This window comes from Dermacentor albipictus, chromosome 8 (genome assembly GCF_038994185.2).
Source record: "Dermacentor albipictus isolate Rhodes 1998 colony chromosome 8, USDA_Dalb.pri_finalv2, whole genome shotgun sequence".
NCBI lineage: Eukaryota > Metazoa > Arthropoda > Arachnida > Ixodida > Ixodidae > Dermacentor > Dermacentor albipictus.
Window position 1 is genome coordinate 69751239 of NC_091828.1, and position 26509 is coordinate 69777747.

The 26509-nt window shown below is 48.9% G+C and overlaps 1 protein-coding gene across 19 annotated transcripts in view; it reads left to right on the plus strand.

Annotated features, from left to right (window-relative positions):
* LOC135914492 (kielin/chordin-like protein) overlaps nucleotides 1-26509 on the plus strand; it is a 584091-nt gene that overhangs the window by 339053 nt on the left and 218529 nt on the right. For 17 of the 19 annotated variants that reach the window (XM_070523555.1, XM_070523565.1, XM_070523554.1 and 14 more), the window contains 2 exons: nucleotides 10937-11086; nucleotides 15524-15673. In XM_070523555.1, the coding sequence (XP_070379656.1) occupies nucleotides 10937-11086; nucleotides 15524-15673 (300 nt within the window). The remainder of the gene's footprint in view (nucleotides 1-10936; nucleotides 11087-15523; nucleotides 15674-26509) is intronic. The other 2 variants (XM_070523571.1, XM_070523572.1) reach the window with 1 other exon arrangement.

Consider the following 26509-nt stretch of genomic DNA (forward strand, 5'->3'; position numbering starts at 1 on the left):
AAGGCGTGTCAATCAAACTCGACGCGAAAGAGAACGTTGAAGTTCCTGCGTGTAGAAAAATCGAATTAAAAACATTCGAAATTAATAATGTAACCAGAGGGTTCGAGAAATAAATATTCATTGGCAATGCAACGAAGGAACTAGTCCAAATAATGCAAAAATATAATTAATTTCTACAGCGTTTTCTCTTTCCTTTTCCCCTAATTTCAGTACATATAGATGCATATATCATGTACGTTGACCTTCTCTTCTTTTTCGTTGATGTTATTGTTTTTTCGGTCCGTGTATTTGCAAAGATTCTAACTACGAAATTGATCACCTTTCATTGTTTGTGTTCAATGCAGAGGTTTTCCCACATGTACAACTTCTCAGAAGTGCCGTTTACGTAAACTGTGGAGTTCTTAAAATGCTCAGGTTCTGGGAATCATGCCTTATGTCACTCTCAGGGATTTCAACAGCTGGAATCCGAGAAACTCGCTTTCAGTATTGCAGGAGTTATTCGCACATTTGCTTTCCTTGGTTGCGAGAGAGACCCTGAACGCCGTTAGCACGCCGAGTTAGGGCATGTTTTCATTTTCTCCTGCTAAAACAATAAAACATATTCCATCATGTATGGATACTCATACACTTCCTAGAACGATCGCACCATAGTTATGGGATGCGCACACGGAAGAATGGTTGTTGCAAGTCTACGTATTATTGTCATTCCTGCCAGACAACAAACACCTTCGTGTGCAAGCGAATGTATGCGTATCAATTCTGCGTTGGAGCAGTGTACGTAATTTGACGAGATCACCTGACAATTCTAAAAATGGATTTCTAGCTACCGCGTCACGTGAATATATTAAAGCAATATGCTTATGCTGAACTAATTGTAAAGCGTACACAAATAATATTACTATCAATACGCTTACACCCAGCACGCGCAGAGCAAAGAAAACGGAAGAAAGCGTCGATGAAAACCAAGTCATCACTACACAAAATATAGTGAAAGAAATACATGCGTTGTTTCAGTAAATGTTATCCATTGCTTTCCCACCATCACTATTATTGCGTGAATTTTTTCATCAATGTCTGCGATATTCTGAGCGTAACAAGGTAGCAAGGACTACCTACTTTCAATCGAAAGCTTCTCGCAAGCTCGATCTCTGAAAAATAAAGTGTATTTGACATTATTATATTCAAACCAATGAACCACCCATTATGATTAAGCAAGACATCAAAAAGAATCACCCAGTAGAACTGGACACAAATGAATAACCTCGCAAAGGCGAGTTGAAGCAACAATGCCTTAAAGTGATTGTTTTATTTAGCCACTTCGGACACATCGCATGGTTGGTTCGTGATCTCGCACAGAGCGTGCGGTTCCAACAACTCGTCAGATCTGCTAAAAATTGAAGAAAGTAACGCGAGTGTCGTAAAGGAGGGCAAAGAGCGGAGAGAGAAAGCGCGGGAGTCATTGAAGAGCTCAGAGAAAATGAAATAAAGCAAGTGCAGGTGCGGAGGTAAACCGTGAAGTACGCTCTTGGCTTCCTCTAAAAGTGTCGCATTTTAGAGGAATTGTCGTATTTTAGAGGATGGACAGGCGCCAACTCCACCTGTCCATCCGGCTCAAGCAAGTGCAATCGCCCCGGCAGCAAATGCGACTGCATCGATGGGAACTACTACTTACCCGGATCCGAGCTTTGCGTCGAAGTTGAGAACGAATGCAGTTGACCCAAACCCAAAAGGCAAGACTCACATTTTGCTGCTATGGTGAGCGTGCCAGTGATGATGAATCCCTAAGCCTAGGGATGAAACCGCAGACGTCTCTTGCTTTACATGGCGATTTCATGATCTTGCATGTTGTAGTTGTGGAAACTGACGCTAACGCAAATAGCTTGTCTTCTGTTTTAAAAAAGCACGGTAAAGCCAAGGGTATGTGGAGAAGGGACTGTTTGTTTCTTCTGTCTGAAAAATACAATCAGCAAAGCTCTCAAGCTCGTTTCAGGCAGCATATTAAAAAAAGGTTATATGCAAGTGGTGCCAAAGAGGCACCGCCCTCGCATTGTGGAAGAAAACAAAACGCATCATGGAAGGGAGAAAACATTCTCTCATGACTCGCTTATGGCGTGGCCTAGTGACCGGTGAAACACAGCAAAATATATTAAATGCGATATGTCAATTACGCCGCATGAACAGCCCTCACTTGTGGGAAGGCTTGCTAATGCTAGAATGACAGAAAGCTAAGCTAGTTGGTAAGGATTCATTGTGCAAAAAGGGTGAGGCGTGCAGACAGGGCACAAGAGTACAGAAGTGGACCACACGAACGGCGAACCCCGAGCCCCGCCTGATCAACAGGAACTCGTGTGTCCTGTCTGCACGCCTCACTTTTTTTGCTAATGTTATGCGTTTTTCGCAACAGATTCTACGACAAAATGGTGGCCGTTGTTCAGGTTCCCGCTGGCCTTGTTGTAGATATTCTTTAGGGACACGCGCAGGTGACATACGTCAAAGCCCAACAGCTGGTCGTGAGCTGTTTGCGCGAAGTTTCACTGCTTGCAGGTGCGCATAAACAGACGTCATAAATGCTTTTGTTTTATAGGCGAAGGTACTTGTCGTATCAAAAACAACCTTAGACATGAACTAGGACACGTACTAGAAACATTTCGGCAATTGCCGCTGTGCTCATTAAAAAAGCAGCAATCACAATGTGTAGCTTTGCAACCTTGCGGTGGTGTAAGTAGGGCGAGTGAGTAAAAGGAACAAGAGATAATTATTTTCATTGAACGTTTCTTCAAACATTCCACGGCACCAGCGTTACCTCTAAATTGTACGTCTTGCAAATACTTTTAACCCGCGCGTCTTCAACGTCAGCGGAATTAACGAACTCAACTCCGGCAACGTCATCCTCCTAGTGGCAGTTTCAGTCGTTATCTTAGACGTTTCTCTGTGTATCTTCTCCAGGAGCTTTCCCGTAGATCACTTTTTCGCACAGTCTATTTTCACCTCATAAAACGGGGAAGAAGGCAGCGCAATAAACTCTGCAGCGATATGTGAGTATTTAACAAGCTAGCCAAGCCGAATCCTGCTGCGCGCTGCGTTTCCAACTCGTCACCGTGACGCATAGTACACGTTTCTGACCATACACAACTTCCGGCACTGAGACATCTGAAATTGTTCTGCTTCGACCCTGAGACACTCTCATGAGTGTTATATCAGATGGAAAGGTCCTAAAAGTCGTAGGCAATGCTAAAAAAGAGAAAAGAATTTATCAAAATATAGCTTAGCTGGCGACACCAAACCCCGTGACGATTTGCTGAGCATTAACTCGTTACTGTATATATGGCTCAGTAAACTACAAAATTGCATGATGAAGAGTTAGGAATCCCGCGGGAATCGCGGTGTTGCCAGCATCTGTAAGAAACTCGGAGAAAGAATTTCAGGCTCGCAGTGCACATGTGTGAAGGAACATGCTGGGTGAAGGAACATGCTGATGCTGCCCGGTGGCACAATTTCGGTGTTGGGGTGGCCAAGGAGGCTCCACGGCTGGTGCCACAGCCTGTGCCAGAAGGAAGAGAAGTCTGGAAGGCCGAGAAAAATTAATATGCAGCATTCACAGGCTGGGCCGTTAGAGTTACAGAATGGATGCCAAGGAAAGGGAAGCGCCGTCGAGGTCGGCAGAAACTTGGGTGGAGCGATTAAATTAGGAATTTTGAAAGAGCAAGTTGAAATCAGCCAGCGCAAGACAAGGGTTATTTAAGATCGTCGGGAAAACCTTCGTACTGCAGTGGACATAAAAAATACACTGATAATGATTTACATTTCTCGTATCAGCGGAACAAGATTGAGGAAATGCCATGCTCTTCTCCTGAATAAGATCTCGATTCCCCAGATTCCCTCGGCTTTCCCGAGTTCTTTTACAGCTTTGCTTCCTTGTACAGAGCCATATAAGTGTCGGTGCTTGACCAATGGCAGAGGCCGGAATTTTTCAATCTCGTAGCAGGGCCGCTTCGCTTTCGGTCAACATTCACCGTTTGGCAATTCGGACGTTGACCTCTGCCAGGGATGGTTCCAACAATGTGGGCTAATCACCGCAGCAGGGTCGACGAGCCTGAAAAGTCGCTTCTAGGGATACACGGGAGCAGCTCAATCACACGGTGACAAATGCTACCATTCACACTTCCACAAGTGCAATCACTTCATTGCTTGACCTTTGATCAGCTTTATGCAGTCGAGAGCTGCTGATGCAATAAGGCCATCCAAAGCAGCATTCACTGAGGATGCACCATTGTTCGTCTGGAAGTGCCAGTCAAGACGATGTGGAGTTACGTACAGATAAAATATTGACACGTGTACTTATCTTTATCGGGCAACCACGTTTCGCCGCTTAACAACTGTAATCGCACAGCGAGGGACGCGCTTGCATGTATGCGACGTTTCTGGAAAGTTACCGACGCTTCTATCCGCGTGTATGTTGTCGCCGAACCTTGTGTTATCAGATTTGATCGCGTGACCCGAATGGTGTAGAACTTTGTGGAAGACACGCGGGTTCCATCAGTTAATCTGGAACATTCGACGACTGATCTATAAAAGGCGACGCGCTTGAGCCGCTGATCAGATTTTCGACGATCGCCGACTGTGTTCGCCGCTATCGTTGTGCTTTAAGTGTAGCCTGTTTTGTGGGCACAGGTTCGCCCAATAAAAGCTAGTTTTGTCTTTCACAGTACTGCTACTGTGTTCTTTCTTCACCGTCACTACCACGTGACATCTGGTGGAGGTGCTAGTGCGTTCATGTACCGAACGCCCCCGCAAAGCCGCGATCCAAGCCCGAAGCCCGAGGACAAAACCGACACCGCCCAAGACCAGCGTGCTAGCCGCAGACTGCAAGGACTGCCCCCAGAGCACGGACTTCCACCTGAGGCGACAAAGAAGATTGCGGTCAAGACAACCTCAATGGCTGGCCCAACGTCCCCCGTTATCCTACAACAACCCCGGGACCCACCGACCTTCCATGGAGCAGCGACTGAAGACCCGGAATCCTGGCTGGAGACATACGAGCGAATCGCGACATTCAACAACTGGGACTCCGACGACAAGCTCCTGCATGTCTACTTCGCCTTAGAAGACACCGCCAGAACGTGGTTTGAGAACAGGGAGTCGACCTTGACTACGTGGTACCTGTTCCGTAGCGGCTTCCTGCGCACCTTTACAAGTGTCGTGCGCAAAAAGAGGGCCGTAGCTATGCTGGACGCCCGAGTGCAGCTACCAAACGAGAACGCTGCCATTTTTACGGAAGAAATGACCCGTCTGTTCCGCCACGCTGACCCGGATATGGCCGAGGAAAAGAAAGTTCGCCTACTCATGCGTGGTGAGAAGGAGGAACTTTTTGCCGGGATGGCACGAAGCCCACCGAAGACCGTCGACGAGTTTCTTGGGGAGGCCACCAGTATCGAGAAGACACTCGAGATGCGAAACCGGCAATTCGACCGCCGCACGAACGCGACAAACTACGCCGGACTTCAGTCACTGACCACCGACGACCTACGCGAGACTATCCGAGCTGTCGTGCGGCAGGAGCTACAAAAGCTGTTCCCATCATCACAGCCTCAAGTTGCTTCGATTGCCGATGCCGTGCGTGAGGAACTCCAACAACAACTTGGAGTAGCCCCTGAATCGCCGCAGACCGAGCCGCAAGCAATGACCTACGCCGCCATCGCACGCCGTCAAGGCCCCCCTCCGCGACCGCGCCAGGGCCCTGTCACGCCGCAGTTTCGTCGTCCGCCGCCGCCGCCGCCGCCAGCACGACCACCCGTCGCACAGCGCATCTGCCGGAGGAAGACAGACGTTTGGCGCGCTCCTGACCACCGCCCGCTCTGCTACCACTGCGGGGAAGCCGGCCATGTGTACCGCCGATGCCCATACCGGGAGATGGGACTGCGAGGTTTCGCCGTTAACGCGCCGCGGCCACAGATTGGCGAGCGACCTCGCGATATCGCCGACTACCTCGCCGCCACTCAGTGGAGCCATCGACGAGCTTCCCGTTCGCCGTCACCAGGCCGCTACCTGTCGCCGCAGCGCCGACCATACACTGGCCCAGCCCGCGGCCGGTCCGTCAGCCCATATCCGGAAAACTAAAAGCAGCAACCGATGGAGGTGCGGTTGCTGTTCGTCGAACTGACGAAGATCCTCCGCCGCTGACGAAGACGACGAAGCAACCATCTCGACGACCTAATGACGACACGCCGCCGTCCCGACGAAGTCAGGAAGCCAAGACTACACCGACGAAAGACGACTTGACGACGCGACGTTCAAGCTTCAGTTTAACACGACGCAGCCGTGATCCGACGCCAAGACCCAACTGCAACGCCAGACAAATAACCACCGACCTCGACGTGCTTCTCGACGGACACGCGGTTACCGCCTTAGTGGACACAGGGGCTGATTACTCCGTCATGAGTGGACACATCGCCGCCCAGTTGAAGAAGGTTAAGACTGCATGGGAAGGCCCTCAAATTCGCACCGCAGGAGGACACCTCATCACGCCCACTGGAATGTGCAGGGCAAGAATAACCATTCATGACCGAACTTACCCTGCCACTTTCGTTATCCTCCAACAGTGTTCACGAGACGTCATTCTCGGTATGGACTTCCTGAACCAACACGGCGCAATCATCGACCTGAAGTCACAGTCAATAACGCTGTCGGAAGATAAAGCGATACCGCCGGAGAGCCCTCGTAGTCACCATGCCTTGAGTGTGCTCGAAGATCAAGTGAGCATCCCGCCTCACTCCAGCATTGTTATTTTGGTCGGCACCGAAACACCCGCTGACGTAGAAGGCGTCATCGAAGGCGACCAACGTCTTCTGCTCGACCGTGAAATTTGCGTCGCAAGAGGGATCGCTCGACTGCACGGAGGAAACACGAAAGTGTTGCTGACAAACTTCAGCAAGGAGTTCAAGCACATCAACAAGGGCACGACCATCGCATACATCGAGGAAATTGTGGAAACCAGCGATGACTTTGTCCTCTCGGATTCTGTCGCATCTACCCCGACGACTGCAGTTCCCGAGCCAGACTTCGACATAAGTCCAAGTCTCCCCGTAATTAAGCAGCAACAGCTCAGAAGTCTGCTTCGACGATACAAAGGCTGCTTTTCGACGTCATCGAGGATTCGACAAACACCAGTCGCAAAGCATCGCATAATAACCGAAGAATGCGCTCGGCCACTACGCCAGAGCCCTTACCGAGTTTCGACGCGGGAACGTGAAACTATAAGAGAACAAGTCGACGAAATGCTGCGCGACGACATCATCCAGCCGTCGAAAAGCCCGTGGGCATCCCCTGTTGTCCTGGTAAAGAAAAAGGACGGAACCCTACGTTTCTGTGTCGATTATCGTCGACTGAACAAGATCACGAAGAAGGATGTATACCCCCTCCCACGGATAGACGACGCATTGGATCGGCTCTGCAACGCTAAATACTTCTCGTCGATGGACCTCAAGTCTGGCTATTGGCAAATAGAAGTCGACGAAAGAGATCGCGAAAAGACTGCCTTCATCACCCCAGACGGCCTCTACGAGTTCAAGGTTATGCCATTTGGACTGTGCTCGGCGCCTGCAACGTTCCAGCGCGTTATGGACATGATTTTAGCAGGATTGAAGTGGCAGACCTGTCTCGTTTACTTGGATGACGTCGTTGTCTTCGCCGAAAATTTCAACGATCACCTTAGGCGGCTTGCAACAGTACTCGAGGCCATCAAGTCATCAGGGCTCACTCTGAAGCCAGAAAAGTGCCGCTTCGCCTACTATGAGCTTCTGTTCCTCGGCCACGTCATCAGCAAGTCTGGAGTCCGCCCCGACCCGCAGAAGACAGCTGCCATCGCAAAGTTCCCGCAGCCCACCGACAAGAAGGCAGTGCGTAGATTTCTTGGCATGTGTGCCTACTACAGGCGATTTGTCAAGGACTTTTCACGCATCGCTGAGCCGCTGACACAGCTAACTAAATGTGACATTGAGTTCAAGTGGGAAACGCCGCAGGCCGACGCATTTGAAGAACTCAAACGACGCATGCAGTCGCCGCCCGTACTTGCGCACTTCGACGAGCACGCCGATACCGAAATTCACACTGACGCCAGAAGCCTAGGCCTCGGTGCCGTCCTAGTCCAGAGAAAATGTGGACATGAACACGTGATAGCTTACGCTAGCCGGTCGTTGTCAAAATCGGAAGGCAATTATTCCACAAAGGAAAAGGAATGCCTCGCCATCGTTTGGGCTACAGCGAAATTTCGCCCCTACCTATATGGCAGGCCATTCAGAGTGGTTAGCGACCATCACGCGTTGTGTTGGCTAGCTAACTTAAAGGACCCTTCAGGACGGCTGGCACGGTGGAGCCTCAGACTACAAGAATACGACATTACTGTAACATACAAGTCCGGACGAAAACACTCAGATGCCGATTGCCTATCACGTGCCCCCATTGACCCGCCGCCGCAAGATAACGAGGATGACGACGCCTTCCTTGGAATAATAAGCGCGGAAGACTTCGCTGATCAACAACGAGGGGACCCGGAGCTAAAAGCCCTTGTCGAGTATTTGGAAGGGCACACCGACGTTGTCCCTAGGGCATTTAAGCGTGGACAATCTTCGTTCACGCTTCAAAACAACCTACTCGTGAAGAAAAACTTTTCACCAGTCCGCGCCAACTACCTTCTTGTTGTTCCGTCGGCGCTGCGTCCAGAAGTACTGCACGCCTTACACGACGATCCAACTGCTGGGCACCTCGGATTCTCCCGGACGCTGTCGAGAATACAGGAAACGTATTACTGGCCGCGTCTGACCGCCGACGTCGCCCGCTACGTCAAGACATGCCGAGACTGTCAACGACGCAAGACACCACCGACAAGGCCAGCAGGGTTACTACAACCGATCGAACCTCCTCGTCGACCATTCGAGCAGATTGGGATGGATTTGTTGGGGCCGTTTCCGACGTCAACATCCGGGAATAAGTGGATCGTCGTGGCGACGGACTATCTCACCTGCTTCGCTGAAACAAAAGCTCTACCGAAAGGCAGCGCAGCCGAGGTGGCGAAATTTTTCGTCGAGAACATCCTGCTGCGACATGGCGCCCCAAAAGTCCTCATCACCGACAGAGGAACAGCTTTTACAGCAGAGCTCACCCAAGCCATTCTGCAATATAGCCAGACAAGCCACAGGAGGACAACTGCCTACCATCCGCAAACGAATGGTCTCACGGAGCGCCTGAATAAGACCCTCGCCGACATGCTACCGATGTACGTCGACGTTGAGCACAAGACGTGGGACGCGGTCCTGCCGTATGTAACCTTCGCTTACAACACGGCGGTGCAAGAAACAACACAGATCACGCCGTTTAAGCTGGTTTACGGCAGGAACCCGACGACGACGCTCGACGCCATGCTGCCCCACGTCATTGACGAAGAGAATGTTGACGTCGCTAGCTATCTCCAGCGCGCCGAAGAAGACCGACAGCTCGCCCGCCTGCGGATCAAGGACCAACAGAGGACCGACAGCCGATACTACAACCTCCGACGACGCTTCGTCGAGTACCAGCCCGGCGACCGTGTTTGGGTATGGACCCCGATACGCCGGCGAGGACTCAGTGAGAAGCTGCTGCGACGCTATTTCGGACCCTACAAGGTCATCCGACGTATTGGCGCACTAGACTATGAGGTCGTGCCAGACGGCATTTCGCACTCACAGCGGCGCCGCGCACGATCTGAAGTGGTCCACGTGGTGCGCCTTAAACCATTTTACGGACGCTTATGAACTTCCTTAGTTTGTTGTTTTCTTTGCTACGAGTGCTTTTCTTTGTTACTTTCGTTTGTTTGCAGCATCAGGTCGATGCTTTTTAAGAGGGGGGTAATGACACGTGTACTTATCTTTATCGGGCAACCACGTTTAGCCGCTTAACAACTGTAATCGCACAGCGAGGGACGCGACTGCATGTATCCGACGTTTCTGGAAAGTTATCGACGCTTCCATCCGCGTGTCTGTTGTCGCCGAACCTTGTGTTATCAGATTTCATCGCGTGACACGAATGGTGTAGAACTTTGTGGAAGACACGCGGGTTCCATCAGTTAATCTGGAACATTCGACGACTGATCTATAAAAGGCGACGCGCTTGAGCCGCTGATCAGATTTTCGACGATCGCCGACTGTGTTCGCCGCTATCGTTGTGCTTTAAGTGTAGCCTGTTTTGTGGGCACAGGTTCGCCCAATAAAAGCTAGTTTTGTCTTTCACAGTACTGCTACTGTGTTCTTTCTTCACCGTCACTACCACGTGACAATATGACTATATAGATCCACCTAACATGGGTACTCCAGAGAAACCGGTAAAACACGTGCAATAAAAGAAATAATAACTACGGCGAATATAACAAAATAAATATATTCACTGAATGAATATACTCGTTTCACTGCTTTTTCATCAACATCATTAATGTATGCATTTCTTTATCCATGGTATGGTACTCGAAGCGCTAAACACGTAACAAGGACTTGCAACTTCCTATGGGAAGCGATTTTGCAAGCTTCAGCGTTGGAAAATAAAATGTATTTTACATTCTTTGATCCAAACCGATGAAATAACCTTGTTAATGATGCAAGAAATGGAAAATCAATATTATCCAGCAGTAATGAAGAGAAGAGAATTCTATCCTAAGGTCAAGCCGGTGCAGCCCTGTTTTAGACCAATGGCTTTCTTTAGCTGCTTCGGTCACATTCCATGGTTAGTAGGCTATCTCGCACAGAGTGTGGTGCTCTCGCAGCGCGTTGAATCAGCTTTAGAAAACTGAAGAAGCAAACGTTAGCATCGGGGAGGAGGGTAAAGAGCGAAAAGATCTAACACGAGTGTGATGGAAGAGCAGAGGCAGGATACTGTCGGATTCTTCTATATTCATCGCATTGTCTTACCGCAGTGCTTGCGCTACATGCATATGTCCGGACGGCTCTGCAAAGTGCAGCATGCTCGGCGGCCAATGTGAATGCATCAATGGGGAGTTCTACCTTCCTGGGGCCGACCAATGCGTCCGAAAGGCGGAGGACTGCATATTCCCCAACCGCATCATGTAAGAATCACATTTCTTCACTGTTACGAGCATTCTTAGGTGCCGGGGCGACACAGCGAACGTTTATCTGTAGCTTTTTTTTGCGGTTTCACAAGCTTCCGGGGTGTGGGGTAGTGGTGGTAAGTAACGCTAACGTGAGCAATTTATGTGGCGTTCACACAAAATAGACCTGAAAAAAATGTGATACCGGTGCCAAAGGCGCACAGACGCAATAGACGGATACAATTAAATGCATCATGGAAAGAAGAAAAGAAGTGCATGCAATACTCTCGCTTATGTCATGGGTCACTCACTGAAGTAAAATAGTGCAGTTTAATAAAAGAGGTTTATACAGTTGTGCGTGAACTTTCGTGAGTAACCGACAGGAGGAAACGCTAATGTGCCGCTTGCAAGTAGGTGTTTGTTTCACACAGGCTTACTCATTCCTAATCGGAGTGGCGGACAGTCCCAATTGTAGGAGATGTGGTGTCTAAGAAACACCAAACATATCCTGCATGACTGCCCTGCATGCTAAGACGAAAGGAGTGCCCTTCGTACACCTTTGGACCACTTAGACGACCGTACTCTAGCAGAGGAGAAGATCGTAGGTGCGTGGTCTCGTGCGTCTGCTATGTGCAAGGCCACAAATGCGCTGATGCGGTTCTTGAAATGCACCAGCCTCTATGGCCGCCTGTGACTGACCCAGTGGTGCACGCTTCTGTGCGTAACAGTGGAGACTGTCACCTTAGTCCTTCCTTCTCCTCTTTCAGTTCCCTTACCCGCTTCCCCTGTGCGGGGTAGCCAACTGGGCTCAGCCTTGTTAACCTCTCTGCCTTTCCCTTACGACTTTCTCTCTATCCCTTTGTGCATAGCCTCGGTGAACGAGGCGCTAAACCATTGCTACGAGAGACCATGACTAGAAATGTCTGCAACAAAGTGGAAAAACTAATTGTGGCAAAACTCTTCTCGTGATCAATGTTCGTGTTAATGCCAGGGAGATAAGCTGCATTCATTAAACAAAAGTATTACAAGTTTACTTCTGAAGAAAGCAAACCTTGCACGTCAGAAATATATGATTCAGGTGTTCACCATGCCCGACAACTTTCTCAATGATGTCTTGTCAATTAATAGCTAAGTTGAATGATGTTATTTTATAAAATAATTGGCAAACATGAAAATATATACTACTCGAAGACAAAAAGCTCGGGCAAGTCTACTTTGGTACTTCATTAAATTTTAATCGCGCTGAAAGACGTGTGCTAAAGCTTGTATATATTTACGTGAAGTCATTTGTATCAAGTCTGTTATTTGCCTTCTAACAGTCAGCCGTAGCTCTTCCTGTGATGTGTTAGTGTGCGAAACAATTTAATGTAACATATTCAGATGTCTTTTGTGTATTCACACGAAAACAGCTTCAAGTGTTCAAATGTTCGAAGCTGGTTGTTACAAGGGTATGCTTAAGCCCTGTCTTTTGAGTCGCTTTGCCTTCTAGTCATAAACTTAGGTCGAAAGTGAAGACCACAATGATCGTTTTGATTGAATTCATATGCATAGGTTTTCAGATGTATTGGCACTGCTAGAGTGCTGTAGGTGCTAGCTTATGTCTCCATGTTTGATGTAGTGGTGCCTTATGTACTGTATTGATGTTTCATGCGCACGCATCTTTAGTGTAAATAAAGGTACTTCAAATTGATCAGTCTCTCATTTGCTATTGTTTGTGGTTGGGAAAGTTATGAGCAGGCAGCTGGGCATATAAGTGTGAACAGCAAAGATATTTCAATATATGAATAAAAATCCTCTAGCCTAAGAAAACGTCAATATTATTTCAATGGCGACTTCTGAAATCCCCGCCATCTCAACTGGGCCAAAATGTATTTTCAGTGCTTTGGCAGTAATAACTCAACAACAGGTCAACAGAACTACTACGTCAGTTCAACGCAAAATCAATGGTAACCTAACAACCATTCAACAAAACAAACACAACAGGCCGTCTAAGCACAATGGACTTTCAATGGTAACTTAACAATTATTCAACATTGAGATACCCGATGGTGTTTTAATTAAATTTCAGTGGCCAATATTCAAGAGCCCTCAACGCTCAACCCATTAATTCTCCAACAAACTGAATATTTCCTCAATAAAAAACTCAACATTGACCAACTATACTTCAATGACTTCTCAATACCTTTTTTGTGCGGGCAGAGCGTGGAAAATGTCTGTTAGCGGTCGACATCGGTAGCCCAGGAACTTTTCACCATGTTAACGAACACTTATGCCTGCCGTTAAAAACGTCTACTCGTACAAACTGCTGCACGAAAGAAGGACGCAAACTGAAGGTTCACGTAGATTTTCGCAATAATTACCAAGACATGCGGGAAATTCAGCCAGCCAGATAAAAGGATCTTTATCCCCCCTCCCCCGCGTCATTGAAACAGAAGAAAAGTAAACCGACATTGGCTGCAAGTTTTCGAACGCCAGGGGAATTTAGCTTATCAGTTTACAAAAACTGCGCCATGTTTATTTTCTTCATATAAACGCGCAGGCTGCTAGGAATAAGGAAGAGTAAATAACGACACTGCTTGAATTTTTCAAGTTTTGTTTTCACATTAACATGGTCCCTAAAACCCAGTGTTGTGATGAATAGGAATCGCTTTGTATACCTGATTTCGTGAACCACAGTGATATGATTGGTCATAGTCCTATGCTTCAAATAAAAGGTGTTCAAATGACAAAGATTTCAGACATTATCTGTGCTGACTGGTGAGTATGAATTACTAAGAAGTATAGCTAGGGCATTTTCCTGTCATTTACCGCTCCCCACAAGGGAAACGTGCCTGCTTCTTTTATATTTGAAATACCATCTTCTCTTGGAGCAATGAAAATGATTACAAACCGATTTTTGGTGGCAATTTAAACATTGACGTGCTTAACGTTTACCCGAATTGTGCGATGTATAGGAAACTAACACATTCACTATTTCTACAGAAATCCGCTCGCAGTCAGGCTTACATTAGCGAACTCCTTAGAGTTAACATAACAAGTGCCACAAACGAACCTGCCTAGTCGGGTGTTGTTAAACCACATATAAGGTACCTCCTACCTCATGTATTTAGCTTTAGGTTATAAGGAATTTCAGCTTTGGGATGAAAGGCAAACCTCAACCCCTTTTCGGCATATATTCTCTGATACCCTTAATCTGTTAACTGTTTTTGTATAATAAAATGGGACGACGTTTTCCGCGGCGCCGACGTTGGCAAGGTACGTATTGTTTTTTCTTTTGTTTTTTTTTTGTAGAACGACTTTTAGGCGTGTATAATGAACGCTTTCCTTGCAAAATTACATTGTGGCTGCGCAAGGCCAGAAAAACTTGGTTTACCTCAGAGTGCCTAAAAACTGTAAAACGTTAAAATGCACTATACGAGCGCAATTACAGCGAAGCTGTATATTCCTAGGCGAAACACTCGACATCCGGCGACAGAAACCCTATTGCGGGGGTATACATTCGTCCTACGTGCCGGAGAGACAAATTTCTCTTTGGATAGGCATAGAAATGCTTACGCATACAAAACTATTACATTTATCTACGTATCATTCCAGGAAAAAGACACAGTGGTGGAGGACGGGGCTAAGACAATAACATGATGACATAATTATGTCGCAGCGAAGCTGGATCGCGTCATTGGCTTCGCCGACAGTGACTTCGTTTCTCTCTCGCCACAAAGCGCGCGCGCACAGCAATCTCTCTCCGACTGCGCAATAGGTTCAGAATTGGGTCTCTATTTCAATGAATGCAATGTGTGGCCCCGGAGTTTCACATGGTAACGCAGTGCATAACGGAGTCATAAACACTATTGGAGTGGGCCTATGACAGCTGACCCTGCAAAAAAAATAAACACGGACTTCGTACCTCGCTGGCTAGATCCCATATTAAAGTCTCTTCCGATTATCCACAACTCCTTAATTGTTGCCCTGATGACGGCGAAATCCGCGTCTGGGAACTACGTAATTTGTAGGAATGTGTGATAAATTTGCGTGGTTCTATACTTCATGGGTTCGATTCGCCCCTGCAATGGAGATATTCAATATAATTTTATTTTTTTCTCATTGAATAGCGGCAAATACTCAGTGACACATAACCACCTAACCATGTTGGCATCAAAAAGGTTCAATGAGATGCGCCACATACACAGTAGCACATAAACAGGGAACGAAGTTGGTCCAACGAACGTTTCGAAGCCACTTCCTTAACTATAGCAGCGGGTGCGTTACCCATAAACCTGTGGCCTACCAAGTGGACCAAGTTGACGTTAAAGAAGCTGCCTCCCGATAGACAAACACGCAGAGAGAATGACCAACATGCAGCGAAATTCATGAAAATCTCGACGAATGCGATTTTTATTATAACTGAAATAGTCTGCTCTCGGTTTATACAACCAATCCCGCATTTTCTTCCCACAGCACTTGCGCTCAATGCACCTGTCCTCCCGGTGAGAAGAAGTGCCATCTTCTCGGCAACAAGTGCCACTGTATCGATGGGAAATACTACATGCCTGGTTCCGACGAATGTGTCCAAAATAAAGAGGACTGTAAGCTCGTCAGCCCGGCGAGGTAAGACTCCCATTTAAGTCTGTTACGAGCGTGGCAGTGACGTTGAATTTTGAAAAATTGAAGTTTTGAAGTTGAAAAAAGACGATGCCAAGTTGAAATGCAAGAAGCAACTACTCGAATTTTCTGTTCTTTTTTTCTCCTCGTGCGCTTGTTCCGCTCGCGCCTTCTCGGACTTCGTTGTCATCGGTGCGTCACCACATCTGCACTGTGACAGGGCGCCACGCTGCATAGACGGAGTCTGAGCTCTGGTGAAGGCGATGGGGGTCACACAAAGGTCTTTGGTGGTCGCGACTAACAGTGACGCTGCGGACGAATGTTGCACGGCCTCGTGGCACAATGTACGCGAAAGAAGCAAACGCGCATGTTGCAAGGTGACGCGCAGTTGTGTCGTCAATGCTTGCGTCGCCCAGGCGGGGAAGCCTGAAACCTGAGATGCGTTGGAAATGTGGTCGAGGGACGTGAGTTATATGCTCGGTGAGGTGCCGTCGGCGCCGTATTTTCGCGAGTGGTAATGGGTGAACCTCGCGCACGCCGTTTTGGAGTCATTGCGACCGGAAAGCGCGTGGTGTGGTGGCTCGCCTTGTGATTGGACAGGACCGTTCAGGCATCATGAGGGCGGTCGCTGGAGAACACTCGAGGCGTACTCGGCCGTGATGGAATTGACTTTGCTCGCGTGGTCCTAGTGACGCATTCATTACAATAGCCCCGGCATCATGTGTTGGCTGATATGTTGCGGAAAACTTGGCACTTCGTGAATGAATACTTAACTGGACACTAGAAAATAGGGCAATGTTTGAGAAGAGTGACTGACCCTCATGACCGGTGAGCCTCGGGCCTAGCATTTTCGCGGTCAGCCCAGCCGATTTGTAGACATTGGTTCTGGTCTTTTGGTCGTCGTCTTTAGAAGTACCATCATCAAAGAGGCCGTGGTCTGAGTGTGATGGATTCAAGGGATAGGACGTGCATGATGAATCGCGGGCGGCCTCTACTTTGGTGTCGCTCACGCCAGTGTACAGAGAGTGAGTCCCAGCCGTGCTGAAGCTGCGCGTGGTAGGGCCCGAGCCTGGAAAGGACTTGGCTTTTGGTGACACAAGTTCTTGGCGCTGAAACGGAGCACCTTGAAAGCCAAAGTCGACTGTAGTGGGGATGGGCTTATTGTGAGGCGTGTCACCTTGGCGAAAAGTGGTCAACTGAGGCCGCCCAGGAGACTTGGGAGGTGTGGGGGGAGTAAGGACGGGACCTGGGCGCAGACTTAGCTGACTTGCGTTTTATGACGGCGGTGCTGGGGAGCTGTACAAAAATCGGGTGTAGGACCGCAGGCTTGTGCAGAACGCTGCAGCAGTGACGAACCGCGAGACGTAGTTGCCGTTGGGGTAGTAATCAATGGAGGTCGCGCTGCGGCGGACGAATGTATCTGCAGTTGTCGCTTGACAGCAGCGAGAATGGTCGCGGCACTGGCGGTGCTCGTGGGGCCCACACGAAGGTTCGCAGCCCGCACGAATGTCGCAGTGAGTCGCAAAATATATCAAATTGTAGTTCTAAACAGCAGAAAAAACTAGACTTAGTCGCAGAGCAGGTCGAATTATAGGAATGGGCGTAATGGACGCGAATATAGCTGGAAATTAACCACATTGCACCAGATACTTTGCAGTATATGACATATTTGTGGGTGGCAAAAAGGCGTGTCAATCAAACTCGACGCGAAAGAGAACGTTGAAGTTCCTGCGTGTAGAAAAATCGAATTAACAACATTCGAAATTAATAACTGAACCAGAGGGTTCGAGAAATAAATATTCATTGGCAATGCAATGAAGGAACTAGTCCAAATAATGCAAAAATATAATTAATTTCTACAGCGTTTTCTCTTTCCTTTTCCCCTAATTTCAGTACATATAGATGTATATATCATGTACGTTGACCTTCTCTTCTTTTTCGTTGATGTTATTGTTTTTTCAGTCACGTGTATTTGCAAAGATTCTAACTACGAAATTGATCACCTTTCATTGTTTATGTTCAATGCAGAGGTTTTCCCACATGTACAACTTCTCAGAAGTGCCGTTTGCGTAAACTGTTGAGTTCTTAAAATGCTCAGGTTCTGGGAATCATGCCTGATGTCACTCTCAGGGATTTCAACAGCTGGAATCCGAGAAACCCGCTTTCAGTATTGCAGGAATTATTCGCATATTTGCTTTCCTTGGTTGCGAGAGAGACCCTGAACGCCGTTAGCACGCCGAGTTAGGGCATGTTTTTATTTTCTCCTGCTAAAACAATAAAACATATTCAATCATGTATGGATACTCATACACTTCCTAGAACGATCGCACCATAGTTATGGGATGCGCGCACGGAAGAATGGTTGTTGCAAGTCTACGTATTATTGTCATTCCTGCCAGACAACAAACACCTTCTTGTGCAAGCGAATGTATGCGTATCAGTTCTGCGTTGGAGCAGTGTACGTAATTTGACGAGATCACCTGGCAATTCTAAAAATGCATTTCTAGCTACCGTGTCACGTGAATATATTAAAGCAATATACTTATGCTAAACTAATTGTAAAGCGTACACAAATAATATTACTATCGATACGCTTACACCCAGCACGCGCAGAGCAAAGAAAACGGAAGAAAGCGTCGATGAAAACCAAGTCATCACTACACAAAATATAGTGAAAGAAATACATGCGTTGTTTCAGTAAATGTTATCCATTGCTTTCCCACCATCACTATTATTGCGTGAATTTTTTCATCAATGTGTGCGATTTTCTGAGCGTAACAAGGTAGCAAGGACTACCTACTTTCAATCGAAAGCTTCTCGCAAGCTCGATCTCTAAAAAATAAAGTGTATTTGACATTATTATATTCAAACCAATGAACCACCCATTATGATTAAGCAAGACATCAAAAAGAATCACCCAGTAGAACTGGACACAAATGAATAACCTCGCAAAGGCGAGTTGAAGCAACAATGTCCTAAAGTGATTGTTTTATTTAGCCACTTCGGAAACATCGCATGGTTGGTTCGTGATCTCGCACAGAGCGTGGAGTTCCAACAACTCGTGAGATCTGCTAAAAATTGAAGAAAGTAACGCGAGTGTCGTAAAGGAGGGCAAAGAGCTGAGAGAGAAAGCGCAGGAGTGATTGAAGAGCTCAGAGAAAATGAAATAAAGCAAGTGCAGGTGCCGAGGTAAACCGTGAAGTACACTCTTGGGTTCCTCTAAAAGTGTCGCATTTTAGAGGTATTGTCGTATTTTAGAGGATGGACAGGCGCCAACTGCACCTGTCCATCCGGCTCAAGCAAGTGCAATCGCCCCGGCAGCAAATGCGACTGCATCGATGGGAACTACTGCTTACCCGCATCCGAGCTTTGCGTCGAAGTTGAGAAGGAATGCAGTTGACCCAAACCCAAAAGGCAAGACTCACATTTTGCTGCTATGGTGAGCGTGCCAGTGATGTTGAATCCCTAAGCCTAGGGATGAAACCGCAGACGTCTCTTGCTTTACATGGCGATTTCATGATCTTGCGTGTTGTAGTTGCGGAAACTGACGCTAACGCAAATACCTTGTCTTCTGTTTTAAAAAAGCACGGTAAAGCCAAAGGTATGTGGAGAAGGGACAGTTTGTTTCTTCTGTCTGAAAAATACAATCAGCAAAGCTCTCAAGCTCGTTTCAGGCAGCATATAAAAAAGGTTATATGCAAGTGGTGCCAAAGAGGCACCGCCCTCGCATTGTGAAAGAAAACAAAACGCATCATGAAAGGGAGAAAATATTCTCTCATGACTCGCTTATGGCGTGGCCTAGTGACTGGTGAAACACAGCAAAATATATTAAATGCGATATGTCAATTACGCCGCATGAACATCCCTCACTTGTGGGAAGGCTTGCTAATGCTAGAATGACAGAAAGCTAAGCTAGTTGGTAAGGATTCATTATGCAAAAAAGGTGAGGCGTGCAGACGGGGCACGAGAGTACAGAAGTGGACCACACGAACGCCGAACCCCGAACCCCGCCGAATCAACAGGAACTCGTGTGTCCTGTCTGCACGCCTCACTTTTTTTGCTAATGTTATGCGTTTTTCGCAACAGATTCTGCGACAAAATGGTGGCCGTTGTTCATGTTCCCGCTGGCTTGTTGTAGATATTCTTTAGGGACACGCGCAGGTGACATACGTCAAAGCCCAACAGCTGGTCGTGAGCTGTTTGCGCGAAGTTTCACTGCTTGCAGGTGCGCATAAACAGACGTCATAAATGCTTTTGTTTTATAGGCGAAGGTACTTGTCGTATTAAAAACAACCTTGGACATGAACTAGGACACGTACTAGAAAAAATTCGGCATTGGCCACTGTGCTCATTAAAAAAGGAGCAATCACAATGTGTAGCTTTGCAACCTTGCGGGGGTGTAAGTAGGGCGAGTGAGTACAAAGAACAAGAGATAATTTTTTCATTGAACGTTTCTTCAAACATTCCGCGGCACCAGCGTTACCTCTAAATTGTACGTCGTGCAAATACTCTTAACCCGCGTCTTCGACGTCAGCGGAATTATCGAACTCAACTCCGGCAACGTCATCTTCCTAGTGGCGATTTCAGTCGTTATCTGAGACGTTTCTCTGTGTATCTTCTCCAGGAGCTTTCCCGTAGATCGCTTTTTCGCACAGTCTATTTTCACCTCATAAAACGAGGAAGAAGGCAGCGCAATAAACTCTGCAGCGATATGTGAGTATTTAACAAGCTAGCCAAGCCGAATCCTGCTGCGCGCTGCGTTTCCAACTCGTCACCGTGACGCATAGTACACGTTTGTGACCATACACAACTTTCGGCACTGAGACGTGTGAAATTGTTCTGTTTCGACCCTGAGACACTCTCATGAGTGTTATATCAGATGGAAAGGTCCTAAAAGTCGTAGGCAATGCTAAAAAAGGGAAAAAATTAATCAAAATATAGCTTAGCTTGCGACACCAAACCGCATGACGATTTGCTGAGCATTAACTCGTTACTGTATATATGGCTCAGTAAACTACAAAACTGCATGATGAAGAGTTAGGAATCCCACGGGAATGACGGTGCTGCCAGCATCTGTAAGAAACTCGGAGAAAGAATTTCAGGCTCACAGTGCACATGTGTGTGTGCATAGCGTGTGAAGGAAAATGCTGATGCAGCCCGGTGGCACAATTTCGGTGTTGGGGTGGCCAAGGAGGCTCCACGGCTGGTGCCACAGCCTGTGCCAGAAGAAAGAGAAGTCTGGAAGGCCGAGAAAAATTAATATGCAGCATTCACAGGCTGGGCCATTAGAGTTACAGAATGGATGCCAAGGGAAGGGAAGCGCCGTCGAGGTCGGCAGAAACTTGGGTGGAGCGATTAAATTAGGAATTTTGAAAGAGCAAGTTGAAATCAGCCAGCGCAAGACAAGGGTTATTTAAAATCGTCGGGAAAACCTTCGTACTGCAGTGGACATAAAAAATACACTGATAATGATTTACATTCCTCGTATCAGCGGAACAAGATTGAGGAAATGCCATGCTCTTCTCCTGAACAAGATCTCGGTTCCCCAGATTCCCTAGGCTTTCCCGAGTTCTTTTACAGCTTTCCTTCCCTGTACAGAGCCATATAAGTGTCGGTGCGTGACCAATGGCAGGGGCCGCAATTTTTCAATCCCGTAGCAGGGCCGCTTCGCTTTCGGTCAACCTTCACCGTTTGGCAATTCGGACGTTGACCTCTGCCAGGGATGGTTCCAACAATGTGGGCTAATCACCGCAGCAGGGTCGACGAGCCTGAAAAGTCGCTTCTAGGGATACACGGGAGCAGCTCAATCACACGGTGACAAATGCTACCATTCACACTTCCACAAGTGCAATCACTTCATTGCTTGACCTTTGATCAGCTTTATGGAGTCAGGAGCTGCTGATGCAATAAGGCCATCCAAAGCAGCATTCACTGAGGAAGCACCATTGTTCGTCTGGAAGTGCCAGTCAAGACGATGTGGGGTTACGTACAGATAAAATATTGACACGTGTACTTATCTTTATCGGGCAACCACGTTTCGCCGCTTAACAACTGTAATCGCACAGCGAGGGACGCGCCTGCATGTATCCGACGTTTCTGGAAAGTTATCGACGCTTCTATCCGCGTGTCTGTTGTCGCCGAACCTTGTGTTATCAGATTTCATCGCGTGACACGAATGGTGTAGAACTTTGTGGAGGACACGCGGGTTCCATCAGGTAATCTGGAACATTCGACGACTGATCTATACAAGGCGACGCGCTTGAGCCGCTGATCAGATTTTCGGCGATCGCCGACCGTGTTCGCCGCTATCGTTGTGCTTTAAGTGTAGCCGGTTTTGTGGGCACAGGTTCGCCCAATAAAAGCTAGTTTTCTCTTTCACAGTACTGCTACTGTGTTCTTTCTTCACCGTCACTACCACGTGACATCTGGTGGTGGTGCTAGTGCGTTCATGTACCGAACGCCCCCGCAAAGCCGCGATCCAAGCCCGAAGCCCGAGGACAAAACCGACACCGCCCAAGACCATCGTGCTAGCCGCAGACTGCAAGGACTGCCCCCAGAGCACGGACTTCCACCTGAGGCGACAAAGAAGATTGCGGTCAAGACAACCTCAATGGCTGCCCCAGCGTCCCCCGTTATGCTACAACAACCCCGGGACCCACCGACCTTCCATGGAGTAGCGACTGAAGACCCGGAATCCTGGCTGGAGACATACGAGCGAATCGCGACATTCAACAACTGGGACTCCGACGACAAGCTCCGGCATGTCTACTTCGCCTTAGAAGACACCGCCAGAACGTGGTTTGAGAACAGGGAGTCGACCTTGACTACGTGGGACCTGTTCCGTAGCGGCTTCCTGCGCACCTTTACAAGTGTCGTGCGCAAGGAGAGGGCCGAAGCTATGCTGGACGCCCGAGTGCAGCTACCAAACGAGAACGCTGCCATCTTTACGGAAGAAATGACCCGTCTGTTCCGCCACGCTGACCCGGATATGGCCGAGGAAAAGAAAGTTCGCCTACTCATGCGTGGTGTGGAGGAGGAACTTTTTGCCGGGATGGTACGAAGCCCACCGAAGACCGTCGACGAGTTTCTTCGCGAGGCCACCAGCATCAAGAAGACACTCGAGATGCGAAACCGGCAATTCGACCGCCGCACGAACGCGACAAACTACGCCGGACTTCAGTCACTGACCACCGACGACCTACGCGAGACTATCCGAGCTGTCTTGCGGGAGGAGCTACAAAAGCTGTTCCTATCATCACAGCCTCAAGTGGCTTCGATTGCCGATGCCGTGCGTGAGGAACTCCAACAACAACTTGGAGTAGCCCCTGAATCGCCGCAGCCCGAGCCGCAAGCAATGACCTACGCCGCCGTCGCACGCCGTCAAGGCCCCCCTCCGCGACCGCGCCAGGGCCCTGTCACGCCGCAGTTTCGTCGTCCGCCGCCGCCGCCGCCGCCAGCACGACCACCCGTCGCCCAGCGCACCTACCGGAGGAAGACAGACGTTTGGCGCGCTCCTGACCACCGCCCGCTCTGCTACCACTGCGGGGAAGCCGGCCATGTGTACCGCCGCTGCCCATACCAACGTTACTAGACTAGCTTCAGTTGTAAAACTCCCCGCCCGCGCGCTTACAGCCGCTGTCGCCACTTCTGTGACAGCCGCCAGAGGGCAACGCTGTTATATCGGGCTCCACTGCAGACGCCTCGTCACAGCCTTGAGCTCGTGCGGACGGGCAGTTTGCGCGTGTTTCACGCTCGCTGGCGTTATCCCTGGTCCGAATTAGTGATACCACGAGAAAGCGGTATCCACCCACAGCAATAAGATTTATCGCGCCAGTTCGTTAATACTGAAAGAAGGGTAAACTGCACGAAAGGAAGAAACGCATACAGTGAAGCGCAGAAGCTGCGTTTCTAAATTTTGTTTCTTCCTGTCGTCTTAACGTTTCCCGCAGTTTTGGCTCACGAGCCTGAATATCTGGCCAAAGTGCGTGATTGTAGGATGATCTTCATCCCCACCGAAGCTTCTCACCACGCCAAGGAAGCGCTACAAAAAGAAAGCTGACCAAAGAAGCGCTACAAAAAGAAAGATGAGGTTGGTCTTTGTACACACAAGCCACACACACACAAAAAAAGTCGGATTTTTTATTCCGTGAAGATGCTTAATCAGCGAAGCTGAAACGTGCGGCCCCTGTGTTTATCACTGGGTTAATCCCGAGGGTTCATTAAAGTATTTCTCAGTTATGAGGTTACCTACACAATCGGCTGCGAGAGAGAACGACTTCACTGACTGAATGTCCGCAGTTGTCGCTTGCGTTCGATGTCTCGAGTTTGCTCGGCGGCGTGGTTAGCAGCCTTCACCTGCGATTTGCTGCTTGTGATTCTTCGAAATTAAATTTCTTCAAAATTAAATCTTTCCGTTACGTATGACCATGAGTGGCTCATACTCCCTTAAGCAATGACTCATAACCCCGTAAACGCGGCCTCCCCATTACGACCACGGTAATTACGACGACAGAAGTGAAGTGAAATTCTACGCTGGAAAGATGAACGGCCACACAGCCAGCTGTGGAAGACGACGACGAACGCGGGAGCAGTGGCACGAGCGCGTGCCGTTGATTTCGCAGCGAATTCCCGGTCGACACGAGGAATCGCTCTGTTTCACGCCGAGCGAAGCGTCGCATTGCTGGTAGCACAGAAAAAGTGGTGCGCCGAACTGTCGACATCGTTCCGATAGCGGCCTATGCAGCCAGGTACGCAGCACGTCGGCATCGTCTGTTGATATTCTTAAGAAACTCGGCGAAGGCTACAGTTTCATGGATGACATGCCTGCTGAAATTCGCCGCCAACAACGAACCACAGAATACACCAACGCTGCACCGCGTGCTTAGTACTGCCCGCCCGCGTAGCCGGGTAGTGAGGAAGTGAAGCCGGGCGCGACTGCAGCGCCACGAAGGCGCGGGCGGGTGGCGGTTCCGCGCAACGGCGCCGAGTTTTAAAACTGAAGCTAGTCTAGTAACGTTGGCCCATGCCGGGAGATGGGACTGCGAGGTTTCGCCGTTAACGCGCCGCGGCCACAGATTGGCGAACGACCTCGCGATATCGTCGACTACCTCGCCGCCACTCAGTGGAGCCATCGACGAGCTTCCCGTTCGCCGTCACCAGGCCGCTACCTGTCGCCGCAGCGCCGACCATACACTGGCCCAGCCCGCGGCCGGTCCGTCAGCCCATATCCGGAAAACTAAAAGCAGCAACCGATGGAGGTGCGGTTGCTGTTCGTCGAACTGACGAAGATCCTCCGCCGCTGACGAAGACGACGAAGCAACCATCTCGACGACCTAATGACGACACACCGCCGTCCCGACGAAGTCAGGAAGCCAAGACTACACCGACGAAAGACGACTTGACGCCGCGACGTTCAAGCTTCAGTTTAACACGACGCAGCCGTGATCCGACGCCAAGACCCAACTGCAACGCCAGACAAAGAACCACCGACCTCGACGTGCTTCTCGACGGACACGCGGTTACCGCCTTAGTGGACACAGGGGCTGATTACTCCGTCATGAGTGGACACATCGCCGCCCAGTTGAAGAAGGTTAAGACTGCATGGGAAGGCCCTCAAATTCGCACCGCAGGAGGACACCTCATCACGCCCACTGGAATCTGCACGGCAAGAATAACCATTCATGACCGAACTTACCCTGCCACTTTCGTTATCCTCCAACAGTGTTCACGAGACGTCATTCTCGGTATGGACTTCCTGAACCAACACGGCGCAATCATCGACCTGAAGTCACAGTCAATAACCCTGTCGGAAGATAAAGCGATACCGCCGGAGAGCCCTCGTAGTCACCATGCCTTGAGTGTGCTCGAAGATCAAGTGAGCATCCCGCCTCACTCCAGCATTGTTATTTTGGTCGGCACCGAAACACCCGCTGACGTAGAAGGCGTCATCGAAGGCGACCAACGTCTTCTGCTCGACCGTGAAATTTGCGTCGCAAGAGGGATCGCTCGACTGCACGGAGGAAACACGAAAGTGTTGCTGACAAACTTCAGCAAGGAGTTCAAGCACATCAACAAGGGCATGACCATCGCATACATCGAGGAAATTGTGGAAACCAGCGATGCCTTTGTCCTCTCGGATTCTGTCGCATCTACCCCGACGACTGCAGTTGCCGAGCCGGACTTCGACATAAGTCCAAGTCTCCCCGTAATTAAGCAGCAACAGCTCAGAAGTCTGCTTCGACGATACAAAGGCTGCTTTTCGACGTCATCGAGGATTCGACAAACACCAGTCGCAAAGCATCGCATAATAACCGAAGAATGCGCTCGACCACTACGCCAGAGCCCTTACCGAGTTTCGACGCGGGAACGTGAAGCTATAAGAGAACAAGTCGACGAAATGCTGCGCGACGACATCATCCAGCCGTCGAAAAGCGCGTGGGCATCGCCTGTTGTCCTGGTAAAGAAAAAGGACGGAACCCTACGTTTCTGTGTCGATTATCGTCGACTGAACAAGATCACGAAGAAGGATGTATACCCCCTCCCACGGATAGACGACGCATTGGATCGGCTCTGCAACGCTAAATACTTCTCGTCGATGGACCTCAAGTCTGGCTATTGGCAAATAGAAGTCGACGAAAGAGATCGCGAAAAGACCGCCTTCATCACCCCAGACGGCCTCTACGAGTTCAAGGTTATGCCATTTGGACTGTGCTCGGCGCCTGCAACGTTCCAGCGCGTCATGGACACGGTTTTAGCAGGATTGAAGTGGCAGACCTGTCTCGTTTACTTGGATGACGTCGTTGTCTTCGCCGAAAATTTCAACGATCACCTTAGGCGGCTTGC